The sequence below is a fragment of the Sparus aurata genome, chromosome 10 (genome assembly GCF_900880675.1).
Source record: "Sparus aurata chromosome 10, fSpaAur1.1, whole genome shotgun sequence".
Lineage (NCBI taxonomy): Eukaryota > Metazoa > Chordata > Actinopteri > Spariformes > Sparidae > Sparus > Sparus aurata.
The window spans coordinates 30,055,860-30,074,135 of NC_044196.1; the positions used below are offsets into that span (position 1 = coordinate 30,055,860).

The window sequence follows — 18,276 nt, forward strand, 5'->3', positions numbered from 1 at the left end:
TCACAGGCCATCGTGTTGGTTCAGTGTCTTTATTTAAAACACAAAAAGGCAGTACAAGTTGCAACACAGCATGACAAGGTGTTTTGGCACAGGTACATAGTCATTACAATAAACAAACACTACTTCAAAATGACACACACACACTCAGATATTGAGAAGTAGCTCAACCACAGTCTAGCCAACCACAGAGGGTCAACGCGAATAGTTCAGCAAATATACAAAATACCACAACACTGCTTGAATGAGGCGATGGAGACGTAAGGTTCCCAAAAGGACCATACATTAACACAGAGTGCCATCCTGAATTTGGACATTTAGATTAACAGCCAAATGCGACTGTGTTCCGTTCCCTTGGGTACAACTAACGAGAGCTAACTGGATAAATCTATTGTGTAACAAGCTAAAGGCATTTCCTAGTCCCTGAAGCCAAGGTTGATACGTACACTTTTGACACCTTTACTTTAAGTAAGCTAAGGACTTAAGGGTGGAATCTCTCCATTGTCACAATAATGTAAGATGAGCTTTAAAACAGCATACCGGTTCAACAGTAAGCTTATCCTTCCAATAGAAGACTAATATGCACGTAGTTAACGTTAGCTAGCAAAATGGCTTCAACTTCGACACTGACGAAGAGTCAAGAAATGCTGGCTAGCGAACTTCAAGGCAGTTTCGACACACAAAAACCTCTCAGGTTAAAATTCACATAGCTGTTCCTTATTTTGACACGAAGCTCGACATTTTGATGAAATTGCGCAGCTATGTAGCCATGTAAGTTGGCAAACAACAATATTCCAGACTCCATCTTTCTCGCTCACAACAAGAAGCATATCGTCAAACACCGCCATGTTGGCCGCTAACGTTAAAGGCGTCCAGTTACGCTAGCGGTGCTAGGTTTACATTTCAATCATCCCGGTAACGTTACAGTACAATATGTATCCCGATGCCACAGTTAACGTTAACACCATCCGTGTGCTACATCATTAGTATCAACACGGATACTCGCTTGAAAAAACGGATTAAATTGGCTTATGAAGAAATAGTTACCAAAAGCTAAACTTCTTTTTTTTTCCTGTTGGAAGGCTAAGCCAGCGGGCTACTTTACCGTCAATAAAGACCTCCTCGGAGCTTAACGCTAGCTTGTTCAACACGATCCATGTTATTATCAAAGCCACTTTAGCTTTAGCAATAATATATAATATAAAATAACACAAAAATCCCACCAGAGAACATACCGTCGATGTCGTTAAAGTCCTACCTTAAGCTAGCTATTTCACCGGTTGTAATGCTATGAACGCACAATTTGGACGTTATTGTTCTAAAAGGCAATCAAGTGGCTAGTAAATGACTTGTCTAAATCCCAGTTTATAATTATTCAAGTTAGTAACCAACTAAATAAATAGCGAACTGATCTAATTGAACCGCCAAAACCACGGCATTTCAGACTACTTTCAAAACGTGGCCTACGACAATGTTCCATATTTTAACAAAAATACTACAAGCGTGAGAACAAGTGAACAAGTCAACTGGATTTAAATCACAAAAATAGCACGAATATGTAAAAATTATCAACACCAGTTAAAAAACCGCCGTTAAATGAACACTTAAGGCTCCCCCGAGACTTTCCTACAGGGCGTACGGAAAATCAAGTCCATTGGTCGGCGATCCCTCGCAGGCGAGTCCGAGGCTTGCAAAAAAGTCCCAGAGATCCAAAAATGCAGAGGACGAAAACCCGAAAAGTCGACGTCTTTCTAAAGTAACTCGAAAATAATCCATTATACAGTGTTTCTGTATGAAAACATCATGTATTTCGACCATTTCCCCTTGTTTAATCAAAGGTCTTAACAGGCCTCAGCCCTGAGCCTCTTTTCTTAGAGCCCAGGCTGATCTAGAGCGAGACGAACGGGAGAACAGAGATTTTTTTTATTTTTGCTCTGAGGGAAGAAATTCACATCGGCCACACTCGGCAAATATCGGAAGCAGGGCGGGTTTTGTTGAAATTATTCTAAGAAGGTTCATTTCTTCGCAGCCATTGGATCTCCGTTTTGTACTACTCAATATTAATGAGACAAAGAACGAATCAAAAGCATTTTGATTGAATATTCATATATTGCTTGCAAAGTATACGCCGCGCCGCCTACCCCGCTTTGATAAAGCCAATCGGAGTGAGTTTAGATTAACTTAACGCCCGCCTTTAGTTTTGATTCGTCAAAAAAGTAAACGTGCTTTCTTATTGGCTGTACGTGTGGTAAAATTAATTATTCATATAACTGTCTTGAATAGCCAATGAGCGTTTTACTACAGAGCTCCATGTCCCACCTTCCGAACAGTCAGCCCCTGCCTCTATGAGTGAGCAACCCCGTAGTCTGCACTCAGTCTATATAAACAAGCGTTGAAGCACTTCATGCTCAGAAGCGCTTAGAGCGCTCCGGTGTGTAGATCAGGAAAAGGGAAGGGAACAGTCAGTAGCCATCTTACTTAGGACCAAAACATAAATAATTAGGTAATAAAGGCAAACGACAACAGAGGTCCCTGGGATATCGCCTTCGGAGACTTTCCGGTCACCGTTGGCGGCCTGACCAGAGTCGTGGTGATTATTTAAAGGCTGTTCCTGCTCACAAAGCGGCGTGCCGAGGAAGGACGCGTCTCTTGAATAGACAGGATGCACGGACCGCCCTCCGGCGACAGCGCATGCCCATTGCGCACGATCAAGAGAGTTCAGTTCGGCATCATCAGCCCAGATGAGCTTGTAGGTTTTCTTTTTGGGAAGTGGGGGTATTTTATTGATTCTCAGACAGATCACACATGACTCTTACAGTTTTCTTGACTTACCTTGTAATTTAACATATGTGGCAAACACATGGTTCTATTTACAACGGAAATGCTTGCTGTTAGCCTAGCCTAGCTAGCTGTGTCAGGCTGGTGGCGCTAGTGCTAACTAGCATGTAGCAGGAAGTTTGAAAAACTTTAAGCACAACATTCTCAGATAGGATTCATGCTATCACATCAATTAAACCCCCATTATAAACATGCAATGTACCTTGTAGGCCCATCAGTAAGTAGACATTTTAATTACTTTGTAGCTTTTTGTTATGGACACTGCTCGTTTAGTTTTACCACTGGTCGTATTGTACGCATTGTTCTGTTTGCTCATACAACAAATTAATAAAAGGGTACTCAAACAGTCAGATACGCATGTTTTTTTGAACTAATATTTGCTGTTTTCATTCGTATATGTATTCATGAATATTGGATTATATATATATATATATATGTTAATACAACTGAGCACAACGTTTTATATCATAGTAAAATTGATTGTTTAATGAACCTTATTTCGGCAAAGTGCATCCTTAAACAGAAATTCTTTTGATTATTTCAGCACTGATCACTGGATGTTCGATAATAGAAATATAGATTCTATCACTGATGTGGAGGAATTCTTGTGATTAATACTTTTTTCTAACTGACATGTATGCATCGTTATTGATGTTTCATATTCTTAAACTGACAGAAGATGATCAACTGCTGATGATTGTAGCATCAACTTATGTTGTTGTTTTTTTTCGTTCTTCCCAGAAACGGATGTCCGTCACTGAAGGGGGAATCAAATACCCCGAAACAACAGAAGGAGGACGTCCTAAACTTGGCGGCCTTATGGACCCAAGACAAGGGGTCATCGAAAGAACTGGAAGGTGTCAGACATGTGCAGGTACGGTTTGATGTTCGCATTTCATTAAATTATAACATTGATCAGTTCACTGAACTTCCTATCTGAGGTCACAATTTAATATTTCATGTTTTTTGTCTCTCCAGGCAACATGACAGAATGTCCAGGACACTTTGGCCACATAGAGCTGGCAAAGCCAGTTTTCCATGTTGGCTTCGTCACAAAGATCATGAAGGTCCTTCGATGTGTGTGCTTCTTTTGCTCTAAGCTATTAGTGGATTCAGTAAGTATACTAAGCATATTACAGTACATAATTATAAAAAAAAAATTTTTTATCGTAACAGTATCATTCCAGTCTTGTTCATAGATTTTGCTGCACTGATGTTTAACTTGCTCCCATTCCTGTCGCCTCCAGAACAATCCCAAGATCAAAGACATCCTAATAAAATCTAAAGGGCAGCCCAGGAAGCGTCTGACACACGTTTATGAGCTCTGCAAAGGGAAAAATATCTGTGAAGGAGGGGAGGAGATGGACAACAAATTCGGAATGGAACAGCAGGAGACCGAGGAGGACATCACTAAGGAGAAGGTATTCTGCTGGAGTCTTTTTGTCAAAGCTTTTGTCCAAAGCTCCAAAATTCACTGGACTGCTCATCTTAACTCACATTCTTCCCCTGACCTCTGCAGGGCCATGGTGGGTGTGGGCGCTACCAGCCACGCATCAGACGCTCAGGTCTGGAGCTGTATGCCGAGTGGAAGCACGTTAACGAGGACTCGCAGGAGAAGAAAATCCTGCTGAGCCCCGAGCGGGTGCACGAGATCTTCAAGCGCATCTCGGATGAAGAGGATGTCATCTTGGGCATGGACCCCAAGTTCGCCAGACCAGAGTGGATGATTGTAACCGTGTTGCCCGTGCCTCCGCTGGCTGTCAGGCCTGCTGTTGTCATGCAGGGCTCTGCTCGCAACCAGGTAAAGTAAAGTAGTGAAGTTTTCAAGCTGTTTTAAAAAGAAAATCTAACATCTGACCACAATCATTACAACAAATAATCTAACCATTCCTTTTTTTTTTAAAGGACGACTTGACCCACAAGCTGGCTGACATCGTCAAAATCAACAACCAGCTGAGAAGAAATGAGCAGAGCGGTGCGGCGGCTCACGTCATCGCTGAGGATGTCAAACTGCTTCAGTTTCATGTCGCCACCATGGTGGACAATGAATTACCGGGCCTGCCAAGGGTATTTATACGCTTAACTGATGCCTTTTAATTATGCGGTGTTGTATTTGATGTAAAGTATTGAGCCCAGCTTCAGTTGCTTTCACAGTTTTTCCGTATTACGTTCTTGCACAGCATTTTTTTTTTATGGTGCTTGAATTACAATCCGAGTTTCCGTCCACAGGCAATGCAAAAGTCTGGCCGTCCTCTCAAATCCATAAAGCAGCGTCTAAAGGGCAAAGAGGGGCGAGTTCGAGGTAACCTCATGGGCAAGCGTGTGGACTTCTCCGCCCGAACTGTCATCACCCCGGATCCCAACCTGCAGATCGACCAAGTCGGCGTCCCGCGATCCATCGCAGCCAACATGACCTTCCCAGAAATCGTCACACCCTTTAATATTGACAGGTACTGCGGAGAAGTTAGCTGATTTAAGCCCATATGATGCGTAAAAACACCCTGTATTTTGAGACCATAATCATGAAATGTGACCATCCTAGATTACAAGAGCTGGTGCGCAGAGGCAACAGCCAGTACCCAGGAGCCAAATACATCATCCGTGACAATGGAGACAGAATTGACCTGCGATTCCACCCAAAACCAAGTGACCTTCATCTGCAGATTGGCTACAAGGCAAGATTCAAATAACTATACGCTGCCACAGTGCTGTGTTGATGTCTCCAATTAACTTTTATGAGATAATTATATTAGACTTAATTTCATACTGACTAACACCGATGTTTTTCTCTGTTTAGGTGGAAAGACACATGTGTGACGGTGACATCGTCATCTTCAACCGACAGCCAACACTACATAAAATGTCCATGATGGGGCACAGGGTCCGCATCCTGCCATGGTCCACATTTCGACTTAACCTCAGGTACAAAATGAAGACTAGACCCCTTTGGCTTTTTAAAAGTGTGTTTTCTTTGAAACAGGCAGTCTCTTTTTATAGAAGCAATTTAATAATTGAGCATACTCCAAAGGGTGTGTCTTAGTATCCGGGCAGTGATCAAGAAATCCTCTTGTCTCCCTTCAGTGTGACCACCCCGTACAACGCTGACTTTGACGGGGATGAGATGAACCTCCACCTGCCTCAGTCCCTCGAGACGAGGGCGGAGATCCAGGAGCTGGCCATGGTGCCACGTATGATCGTCACACCCCAGTCCAACAGGCCCGTCATGGGTATCGTGCAGGACACCCTCACAGCTGTCCGCAAGTTCACCAAGAGAGACGTCTTCTTAGAGAGAGTAAGGAGAATGCTATGATATTACTAGCAGGTGCTTTTTCTCGGCTTGAAGGGGTTTTAAGACTGTGTTTGTGCACCACAGGGTGAAGTGATGAACCTCCTCATGTTCCTCTCCACTTGGGACGGGAAAGTGCCTCAGCCGGCCATCCTCAAGCCCCGTCCTCTGTGGACGGGCAAGCAGATCTTCAGCTTAATCATTCCCGGACACATCAACGTGATCCGCACGCACAGCACCCATCCAGACGAGGAGGACAGCGGCCCTTACAAGCACATCTCGCCCGGGGACACCAAGGTCATAGTGGAGAACGGGGAGTTGATCATGGGCATCCTGTGTAAGAAATCTCTGGGAACCTCGGCCGGCTCCCTCGTCCACATCTCCTACCTGGAGATGGGCCACGACATTACCCGGCTCTTCTACTCTAACATTCAGACTGTGGTCAACAACTGGCTGCTCATCGAGGGTAAGACACCGTAAAGCACACACACCTTTATCGCTGTATTTAATCTGTATAATTTTTGCAATCAAGACTTTATATTCTTTGCCATTGTTTGTTTTACTACTAACAAGTTTATTAATTTTCTCCAGGTCATTCCATTGGTATTGGTGACTCCATTGCTGACGCCAAGACCTACCTTGACATTCAGAATACCATCAAGAAAGCCAAACAGGATGTGATAGAAGTAAGCACAAAGTATTTCATAGTCACCAACATCTCTTTTGAGTAGCAGATCAACTCAAATGTGGTTATTTCAACTTAGTCGTACCTGTTATTCAGCAGAAATAATAAAAAAGTTACATTTTTCCTTTGCCAGGTCATCGAGAAGGCCCACAACAATGAGCTGGAGCCGACACCCGGTAACACTCTGAGGCAGACCTTTGAGAACCAGGTGAATCGTATCCTCAACGACGCTCGAGACAAAACCGGATCGTCAGCCCAGAAGTCTCTGTCTGAGTACAACAACTTCAAGTCCATGGTGGTGGCTGGTTCCAAGGGATCAAAGATTAACATCTCACAGGTAAAAGAATCAATCTAACGATCACTATCTTCTTTTTTTAATACTCTTTATTTATTGTTTTTGTCAATATAACGATCACTAGCTTACTGTTTATGAGAGATGGGTTTGATTCACATCATCTTCCATTCTTGTTCAGGTTATTGCTGTGGTGGGGCAGCAGAACGTTGAGGGTAAACGAATCCCGTTCGGCTTCAAACACCGCACGCTGCCTCACTTCATTAAGGATGATTACGGTCCTGAGAGCAGAGGCTTCGTGGAGAACTCCTACCTGGCCGGCCTGACACCCACAGAGTTCTTCTTCCACGCCATGGGAGGCAGAGAGGGTCTGATCGACACAGCTGTCAAGACTGCTGAGACCGGTGAGAGAGTTGGATGAAAAAAGGCATTTCAATGAGCTGCCCGAGAGCCAAAAAAATTGGTTTGTAATGCGTTTACCATTTTCTATCAGGTTACATCCAGCGTCGTCTGATCAAGTCTATGGAGTCGGTGATGGTGAAGTACGACGGCACGGTGCGTAACTCCATCAACCAGGTGGTCCAGCTGCGTTACGGTGAGGACGGCCTGGCGGGAGAGAACGTCGAGTTTCAAAACGTGGCGACGCTCAAACCCTCAAACAAGGCCTTTGAAAAGAAGTAAGCCACACACTTATATACTCACACAGTTAGAGCGTCATGGGTTATAGTCCAAGCTACTTTTCCCTAAACTGCATGCGTAATATTGCAAAAAATTTGGTCAACAGCGGCTTAAATTATTTCTAATGTGTTTTAGGTTTAAATTTGATTGCACCAACGAGCGAGCGCTGAGGCGGACGCTGCAGGAAGACGTCGTAAAAGACGTGATGACCAACGCCCACGTGCAGAGTGCCTTGGAGAGGGAGTTCGACAAGATGAAAGAAGACAGGGAGATCCTCCGAGCCATTTTCCCCACAGGAGACAGCAAGGTGCGTGGATAAAGCGCCGCTCTTTAACGGTCTCCGGGACTGCCACGTGAAATGAAAAAAAAAAAAAATGCTCACACGCGGCGATGTTTCTCCCCGCCTACAGGTGGTGCTGCCATGCAACCTGGCCAGAATGATCTGGAACGCGCAGAAGATCTTCCGCATCAACACTCGGACCCCAACAGACCTCAATCCTCTGAGGGTTGTTGACGGTAAGCTCAAACATCACATGAGGTTGCCACAAATGTTTTTAATAATATTAATAATGATAAACCTTAATTATACAGCACATTTCATACATAAAGTGCAGCTCAGGGTGCTTTACAGGAGTTTCAAAAACACAGATAAGTTGGTTGTGATCTAAAGATGAAAGCGTAAAATACCTATATTACAGATATAGCAAATTAAACTAGCCATGTTAGTGATTAGACTATTAAAGGTTAGATAAAAAGAAGAGGCCTGAGCCGTTTCTTAAATATACACAATATTAGTCACAGGATTTTGTGAATCATGTGCGAGAGCACTGGTCGTAGAATTAGATTGAGGAGTTCCTGGCCTGGACACAATGTTCTCCTTTAAGCCACGTAAAGCTACCTGGAGAATCCCTGTTGCATAACGGGTCGAACAGCACAAGTCCTCGTCCCTCTTTAATACAGAGACTTAAAGCCTCAGAATATCAAGGATGCACATTGTATAAAACAAGACTTTAAGATAGCAAATTTTCTGGGTGAAAAATGTTTACAATCAGTACGGAACTACCAGAAAACCCTCACAAATGTCACAAATACAGCATAAATGTCAATCTTAAGGTGCGTTTTGGCTCCCCAGGTCTTCACGATCTGAGTAAGAAGCTGGTTATTGTAAATGGTGACGACCCGCTGAGCAGACAGGCCCAGCAGAACGCCACCCTGCTCTTCAACATCCACCTGCGCTCCACGCTCTGCTCCAAACGCATGACGGAGGAGTTCCGCCTCTCCACGGAGGCTTTCGACTGGCTGCTGGGAGAGATTGAGACTAAATTCAACCAGTCCATCGTAAGTTTAGCTTATTATTCTTTTAATTCGAGAGCTGCTTGAGAGAAAGGTTTCATTTTTATTTTACTAATCGCTCGTTTTCCTCATTTCCAAGGCCCATCCGGGTGAAATGGTCGGCGCCCTGGCTGCTCAGTCGCTGGGAGAGCCGGCCACACAGATGACACTCAACACTTTCCACTACGCCGGTGTGTCCGCCAAGAACGTAACGCTGGGTGTGCCTCGTCTGAAGGAGTTGATCAACATCTCCAAGAGGCCCAAAACTCCCTCGCTGACCGTTTTCCTGCTGGGCCAGGCGGCGCGCGACGCTGAGAGGGCAAAGGACATTCTCTGTCGGTTGGAGCACACCACACTGCGAAAGGTAAGCGGGAACAAAATTGTTGAACGGTTCTTTTATTTTCTTTAAAAATCCAATTTCATCCCCCCCAATCCATTTAAAAGCGGTGACAAAAAATGGGCTCTTTTTTTTTTTTTTTACGCAGGTGACGGCAAACACCGCCATCTACTACGACCCCAACCCCCAGAACACTGTGGTGGCCGAGGACCAGGAGTGGGTGAACGTCTACTATGAGATGCCCGACTTTGACGTGACGCGCATCTCACCGTGGCTGCTGCGCATCGAGCTCGACCGCAAGCACATGACTGATCGCAAGCTGACTATGGAGCAGATTGCAGAGAAGATCAACGCAGGTGGGTTGAATGCACATGTCTGTATTCAGTACTAAATTGAAGGGAAGTGGCTATCCTCTAGTGACAACTTTTTGTTTTTCCCGCAAAGGTTTCGGAGATGATCTGAACTGTATTTTCAATGACGACAATGCTGAGAAGCTCGTGCTGCGAATCAGAATCATGAACAGCGATGAGAACAAGTTCCAAGAGGTGAGCATTGATGTCGCATTCAACAACAGTAAACGCACTTTAGCCAGGTTCCCTCTTCATCCCTAAGTCCTGTAATTTCTTTGCCTAGGATGAGGAAGTGGTGGACAAAATGGATGACGATGTGTTCCTGAGGTGCATCGAGTCCAACATGCTGACGGACATGACGCTTCAGGGCATCGAGCAGATCAGCAAGGTAACAGATTGATGGACGAGCTTCTGATCTGTAACAAAAGCGTATGCCTGCCTGTAGAGAGAAGTCAAAGGTGACACTCTTCTCCTCCAGGTGTACATGCACTTGCCCCAGACTGACAATAAGAAGAAGATCATCATCACGGAGGATGGTGAGTTCAAGGCCCTGCAGGAGTGGATCCTCGAGACGGACGGAGTGAGCCTCATGAGGGTCCTCAGCGAGAAGGACGTCGATCCTGTCAGGACCACGTCCAACGACATTGTGGAGATTTTCACGGTACGAAAGCAAAAAAAAAAAAAAAACCTTTTTAGTAGGAATATAGCAGCTTTGTAAAGAAATGAATTTTCATGTTCTGTCTCTCTTGCGTAGGTGTTGGGAATTGAGGCTGTGCGGAAGGCTCTGGAGAGGGAGTTGTACCACGTCATCTCCTTTGACGGTTCCTACGTCAACTACCGTCACTTGGCTCTGCTTTGTGACACCATGACGTGCCGCGGTCACCTGATGGCCATCACACGTCACGGCATCAACCGTCAAGACACGGGGCCGCTCATGAAGTGTTCCTTTGAGGAGACGGTGAGAGCATAATCAGTTATGTCATCAGTCGAAACTGCTGTATCCTAGTTGAGATTTCATAACCGCTCCACTCTTTCTTCCGTTTCCCCCTCCAGGTGGATGTGCTGATGGAGGCGTCATCCCACGGTGAATCCGACCCCATGAAGGGTGTGTCTGAGAACATCATGCTCGGCCAGCTCGCCCCGGCTGGTACAGGATGCTTTGACCTGCTCTTGGATGCTGAGAAGTGTAAATACGGCATGGAGATCCCCACCAACATACCTGGCATCAGCGTGGCTGGACGTAAGTGGAGCGATGTTTGTCAGATATGACGGTAGATACAGTGTAAGAGTTATAGTACTTATCTTCTCTATATGTCCTATTTGCAGCCACTGGCATGTTCTTTGGCACGGTGCCAAGTCCCATGAGCGGTATGTCACCTGCCATGACCCCCTGGAACACAGGAGCAACACCAGCCTACGGTGCCTGGTCCCCCAGTGTCGGTGAGTGTATCCCCGGGTGCTCCGGCTATTTTCTTATTTTGGGAGGTTTCATTCACTAAGTTTGGCTTTTTGTGTTTTTTGTTTTTTCTCAGGAAGCGGCATGACCCCTGGTGCAGCAGGTTTCTCTCCCAGTGCAGCATCAGATGCAAGTGGCTTCTCTCCAGGCTACTCACCGGCCTGGTCTCCCACTCCTGGGTCTCCAGGGTCTCCGGGACCTGCCAGCCCGTACATCCCATCTCCAGGTAAGACGCTGCAGAAACCTTTGGTTTATGTTACGGGTTTAAATAATTGTAATAATAACGTGGCCACGGATTTAGATTTTTCGACTCCGTCTTTGTACAAATTGAAATCAAACAACCATAAAACAAAAAAATGCAATAGATACAAACAGGGAAAAGAAAAAACTTACTTGGTACCTTTACCAAAATAAGAATGAATAAAATATTTTTAAAATTAATTTAAAAAAGAGAATATATTAAAGTATGTACTTTAAATTCTACATTTAAACAAATGGCTCTCTAAGTTAGCACATATCTGAGATATGTTCACTACAACTTCAGTCAATCAAACTGTATTTACATAGAATTGCCACTTTGACAGGTGCTAAGTGATTGAAAAAGCATTTAGACACCAACAGCGATACAATATGAGTAGTGAAATATCAATACAATTAACAATAAGTTAAATACTACATTTATTTTCTTTATTTAATGTTAACAAATCAATAGATTACCAAAATATTAATGATATCAATAATAATGATAGTAACTGTTTTCTGATTATTGATGTTGTAATAAATTCAAAATAACTCTAATCAACTAATCAACAGTCATCTGCAAAATCTGAGGACAAAGTAAATCTGACAAACTTCAAATCATGCAAAATAGAAATAACAGCAGCCCAAGAATGGATCCCTGAGGGACTCCTCAAGTTTTTCACCACTTAAAAGTTTTTTCTGTTTCCCTCTTTAGGTGGAGCGATGTCACCCAACTACTCACCCACCTCCCCGGCCTACGAGCCCCGCTCCCCTGGAGGCTACACCCCGCAAAGCCCAGGCTACTCCCCCACCTCACCCTCCTACTCTCCCACTTCTCCCTCTTACTCCCCCACCAGCCCAAACTACAGCCCCACATCTCCCTCCTACTCACCCACTTCGCCCAGCTACTCCCCAACCTCCCCCTCCTATTCGCCCACTTCGCCGTCTTATTCCCCAACGTCTCCCTCCTACTCCCCTACCTCCCCGTCCTACTCACCCACGTCTCCCTCCTATTCTCCCACCTCGCCGAGCTACAGCCCGACATCGCCGAGCTACAGCCCAACGTCTCCAAGCTACTCCCCCACCTCCCCCTCATACTCACCCACTTCTCCATCTTATTCCCCCACCTCTCCATCCTACTCCCCCACCTCTCCATCCTACTCCCCCACCTCTCCTTCCTACTCTCCCACCAGCCCGAGCTACAGCCCCACATCGCCGAACTACACTCCCACCTCGCCCAGTTACTCCCCCACCTCTCCCTCCTACTCCCCCACATCGCCCTCTTACTCTCCAACCTCCCCGAACTACACCCCAACCAGCCCCAACTACTCCCCCACCTCTCCCTCTTACTCGCCCACCTCTCCGTCCTACTCACCCTCAAGTCCACGTTACACCCCACAGTCACCCACCTACACACCCAGCTCCCCCTCCTACAGCCCCAGCTCCCCTTCCTACTCCCCAACCTCCCCCAAATATACCCCGACTTCACCCTCATACAGCCCCAGCTCCCCAGAGTACACCCCCACTTCTCCCAAATACTCCCCCACCTCTCCAAAGTACTCCCCGACATCGCCGAAGTACTCACCAACTTCTCCCACCTACTCCCCGACGACTCCGAAATACAGCCCCACCTCTCCTACCTACTCCCCCACCTCCCCGACATACACCCCTACCAGCCCCAAGTACTCCCCTACTTCCCCTACTTACTCCCCTACATCACCCAAGTACTCACCCACATCTCCTACGTACTCACCAACTAGTCCTAAAGGCTCCACATACAGCCCCACCTCCCCTGGGTACAGCCCCACCTCCCCCACCTACAGCCCGGCAATCAGCCCCGACGACAGCGACGAGGAGAACAACTGATCCGCCGCGGACGAGAAGGGGAGGCAGTTGAAGAAGCCCCGTCACCTCGCGGTGGACACCTGAAGGACAGCATCTTTAACCAGCTGGAGGCGGCGGTGCTTCTCGCCACAGGGGTCCCGATTGTGATTGTTTTTCATATGAGAAATCTCCCGTGGGGACCTCTGTGTTTGATCATCTGAGGGCCCCCTTTATCACAAGAAATTGCTAAAACTATAGCGTGAAAGACATGAACTGCTTCGCCTGAAGGAAAAAAAAAAAAAAAGGCTGCCTTTTGAAATAGTTTTTTAATTTTCACACGGGGTGTTGGAGCAAAACTGCAAATCCCAATAGGGAATTAAAAGGAGAGGAAGATGTGGCGAACACATGACGGGGGAGAAAATGTCCCTTTTTAACTTTCTAGTGTACTGCATCCAGTCTCTCTCTCATTCTCTAAATGTCGGGTGTGTAGTCGTGGAAAAGCGTACATATTGCCAAAAGCCTTTTTGAGAAGTGGATTGTATTCATCACTAAAGCATAAGCTGTAAAGAAAATCAAGGAGGTAGGGTTTAGACTTTGTTTACTGCATATTTCACCAAGGTGTATCTTGTTAGACCTTTCCGCTGCTTTTGTAAAACTACAGTCTCTGCCAGTTTTTGGGGGCGTTTTTGTGGATGGAAGACGGAGCTTTAGGAGTAAAGTCAGATTATCTAAAGGAGAAATAAATACATGATAGGAGAGAGAAACTGGCTCGCAGGGAAAATTAATTTCACTCTGAACATCAATGACTACATAGCTCTATGTACCCATCGCCCTCCCCTCTTGCTCCTTCACACCCCAAAGACAAAACCTGAAAGATGTCATGAAAAACACCCACCAGCATCCTCTTGTCCTCTACCATTTTGGAGACTTGTGCATCAGAAGAAAACAAAAAAAAAAAAAAGAAACTTTTCCAAATAATAATCTTCCCTTGACACTGGGAATTTAAAGATTTATATGAAAAAAAATAAAGTCAGAATGATTATTCTGTCTTTAATTTTGATTCTAGGAAGAAATGGGGCCCAAACATGTGGGAGAGGAATACTAGTTTTGCTGCTTTTGTCATTGTTTGCATGAGTAGCACATGTTAATACATTTTAATCAAGCTTTAGGTTGAAGATTCTTTTTTTTCCAACCCCTCCCACTTCTCGCTAATCTCTGTCCCATTTCTGATAGCTGACGTGTACACAGGATTATTTGGACTGTTCGATTTATTTAAGAAAGAAAGTTAACTGCTATTCTGTGTGAATATTAATGGAGGAAAATTAAGACTTCTAATTTGTTTTCGGCTTTCCTCTAGTTTGCTTTTGGTGACTTTGTAAACCTGTTTGCAGGACGCTCGTGTTCTGTGGATGAAGGGGCAGAGGACGGAGGGGAGTGCTTTTTTATTTTCGCCCGCTTTCTCCCCGACTGTCCCGAGTTTTTTTTTGCCACAACGGCGACTGCTTTTTTCAGTAACAGTTGTAGGAAATGTTGCATGCTGTGTCAGCAGGTCGTGACGTTGCTTCAGTTAAACGTAGAGGGGCAAGAAAAGTTCAGTGCTCAGTTCAGTGTTCTCACTTCTCTGGCAACATTTGTCCTCCTGTTGGCATGGAACAGTTTATTTCTTTTAAGCAGAGATGGTCCAAAGAAACAGCACTTCTGGGCCTCTCTGTGAAAAAAAAAACAACCTTACCCACTACATTAGTGTGATCTTCTTTTTTTGAATATGGGTGCTTTCTCACACAACTCGACCTAGTTTGACTGCGTTAGGAAACCGGCTGATGACAATGGAAACATTTTTTCCCTTCCCTCCTCGTTCCATTTGATCACTCGACGCGGTTTTCTGAGTTTATTGGACTCGCTGGGTCTCCTCCCTCTTCCCCCTTCATCCACAAGTGATCCTCGTTTCTGAAATCAGTGTTTCTTTTTTTTCTACCAGTGTATGTACCTGTGAGCAGGGGAATCATGGGGAGGGGGCGACGTGTTTGGGGTCTCACTCGGAGTCCCGTGGGTTATGTTTATGTTAAAATGATTTTGTGAAAACATTGCTTCCAAGATGGTCTCGAATTGAAAGGACTGCATCTTCTGGCCTTTGAGATAAAGCAGGTTTGGTAATTGCACTTAGTAAATATTGTGGTGGACCTAAGCCCCCAGACATTGTGATATTTTGTCCACTATGCTTGCATCTAATCCTGTTGTCTTAACTGTGTGCTGTCCAGTCAATTCAGAGCATCGGGACTCCCGGGTTGTATGAATGTGTGTATGCGTGTGTGTCCGAGGGTGAGACAGGGTTTCAAACTGAGGAAAGACGCTTGTCTGGGCAAAGGAAGGTTTAACTTGAAATTGCCACTGTATAGAAATCGATTCATTATCTCATTCTCCGTATCTTTGTTCTGTTTGTTTTTTGACTTGGAAAAAAATGAATAAAAGTTTTACTACACGTTTGTCTCCGTCTTTTATGTCACTCTTCCACAGCCGATGTCAGTTTTATGCTACAACACACCCTTCATTTTCCACCCAACTTTTGGTAATCAATCCATTAGTATGTTTACTTGAATAGAACTTGAAGATGATTTTGAGATGCTTGTGCTTATATTCCCATCTTATGCCACTCAATCAAATTTCACGGAGAAATCTGATCCACTTTGATCTGATAAACGGCAACCTCAGTCGAGCATGCGGCCCATGTGCAGAGGCTGTGTCCTCGGCGCAGCGGGCCAGGTTTCAAATCTGACCCGTTGTCCCTTGCTGCATGTCATCCCACCTCTCTCATCCGATTTCCTGCCAACCTTCAGCTGTGAAAAGGCCAAAACATGAATGAAATAAAAAATAAAAACGGTGTAAAATGGGTCAAATTAGCTCCACAATGACCAGCTACAATATTAAATGTACTGTTAGATATAATATATGGGCCTTATATAGTCAATAAGGGTATTTATTCCAAAAGACTACTTTACTTTTGAAGCTCCAAATCAAATATTGCTTTTATTTGTAACGAAGTATTTTTGCATTCCTCTAATTCTAGTTTTACTTAAATAATAGTCAGTATTAGCTCATTGGCTTATAGACTTTTCTTTCCTTTAAGCACAGCTGCGATAAATAACAGTGTTTACATATTATTATATATCTAATGATAGGAAAAGCATTCACATATGCCCTGATGCTGAACACTTGTGCCGGTAAACCCTGTGATCCCATCAGAGTTCTGTTGTTTAGCGTAAACGAAAGCTAACACACTCCTTCCTCGAGGGGGCGCTGTGACACACCTGTTCACAGACAGGAAGTCAATCCACCAAGCTTTGAGTGACAGTAACCTCAAAGAAAATTGTTAATTTTTCACCTTGGGAGGCAAGTTTGTCTTTTGACTCACCTGTTTTGAGAGCTCACTTCAGTTAGCTATCATTTGGAAGTTTTTTTAGATCTGAAAATTTAATTTAAAAGAAAAAATATGGAGAGTCTCGGCTAGGTTTTACCCAAAGCTAAACTCAGCTATACCAACCATAGCTAGCTCAAGTGTTTAAACTTAGCAAAACTGCCTTTGGGTTATCATACCAAATTATACCAACCATACTCAACTGGACCTACAGTATATATACAATATATAAGGCCTCAACAAGCAAGCTGTAGAGATTGGTTTGCCACTGTCTTGGGGCCATTTTACTTTCATTAAAGCACAAGCTTGTGGGCCTTGATTTCCAGTACAGAGGTGTTTGATTGTTGGAGATTCACCAACAGGTATTCAACCATCTCTGTGTTGCCATGTCTGGCCACCAGATGGAGAAATGACTCTGAGGACACAGAAAAGTTTGGCTGCATCTGCGTCCTCAGAAGACTCCGCTCAGCGCTTAACAAAAAAAAAAAAAGGTAAGGCTGCCTCACTGACAAATGTTGCATACGGTTTTCCTGTCTTTGCCCTGATCTCACCACCAGCTGCACCATCCTTTATTGTGGATGATTTGTGCTTATTTGTATGCTTATTTTGACAAAACACCTTCTGACATATTTGTTTTTGGATGATAAAGAGTGTTTATCTGCACAACATGAGTTGGCAGTGACCATATCACCAGTGGGGTTAAAGGTTCAATACAGCTTACACAAGAGGAAATGTGACAGTGCTGTTTTGTGTTTTGATAGGAAGTAACACGATCTGTCAAACCAGATAAGTTCCAAATACTGACAACGTTTGTGGAGACAGAAAACCTAGTTCGCCATATCATTTTTTTTTAATTTTTTTTTTGCATAAAAATGATATTGATTTATTTGTTTTTAGCAATTTGGCTTGAATCTTTTACGTACTTACAATGAAATCCAGTTAATTTAGTAGTTCTTTATACATTTAAACTATCAACTGTGTGTATTTGAAATGTTCAAAACTCAACAACTAACCAAAGCTGTAAGACGGTAACACATAATATATATACTACAACTTAACAATTGTATATCTCAAACACTGACTTTACATCATTTAAAGACAAGGATAACTGTTAGAAGTCTTTGCTCCTTCGATAAGTCAGACGGTTTAGTGTCAATCGTGTCAAACCCCTTTGCGTGCTCACTGGGGAGATTACAGGGGAGTGCATGCTTCAACCTAGTAATCTGAATGAGTCACAGGTTTCATCCCGATTTACCACAGCGTAGGGCAACACGTCATATATAACGATCTGAGGCCGCACGCTGCTTCCTACACATTAGGGCGTGTTTGGCCGGGAGAATCCAGGTATGACTACGTGCTGTGTGGGGCGGTTTCTGTGGTGATGTTTACTGACTGCGGAGACACTGACACTGAGTCATTAATGACAGGGAAGGGATTCGGTGGGCAGATTGTATTTTTAAGAAGCTATATGTTGTCAAACAAACAGACTAGAAATGCATTCAAGGTAATGACATGCATGTCAAAGCGAGTTCTACGTATGTGCTACAAG

At 44.3% G+C, this 18,276-nt stretch overlaps 1 protein-coding gene across 1 annotated transcript; it reads left to right on the forward strand.

The window, feature by feature from the left end:
* Positions 1-2,659: 2,659 nt before the first annotated feature.
* On the forward strand, positions 2,660-15,794 carry polr2a (RNA polymerase II subunit A). The gene is made up of 28 exons (XM_030430411.1): positions 2,660-2,746; positions 3,577-3,709; positions 3,814-3,950; positions 4,083-4,256; positions 4,355-4,636; positions 4,741-4,902; positions 5,065-5,285; positions 5,378-5,510; positions 5,633-5,757; positions 5,917-6,127; positions 6,209-6,587; positions 6,713-6,807; positions 6,940-7,143; positions 7,280-7,502; positions 7,592-7,775; positions 7,912-8,083; positions 8,187-8,292; positions 8,909-9,114; positions 9,209-9,472; positions 9,594-9,801; positions 9,890-9,990; positions 10,079-10,183; positions 10,274-10,456; positions 10,550-10,753; positions 10,849-11,035; positions 11,122-11,235; positions 11,328-11,477; positions 12,207-15,794. The coding sequence occupies exons 1-28, from the start codon at positions 2,660-2,662 to the stop codon at positions 13,355-13,357; spliced, it is 5,901 nt and encodes a 1,966-aa protein (XP_030286271.1). The 3' UTR covers positions 13,358-15,794.
* Positions 15,795-18,276: the final 2,482 nt, after the last annotated feature.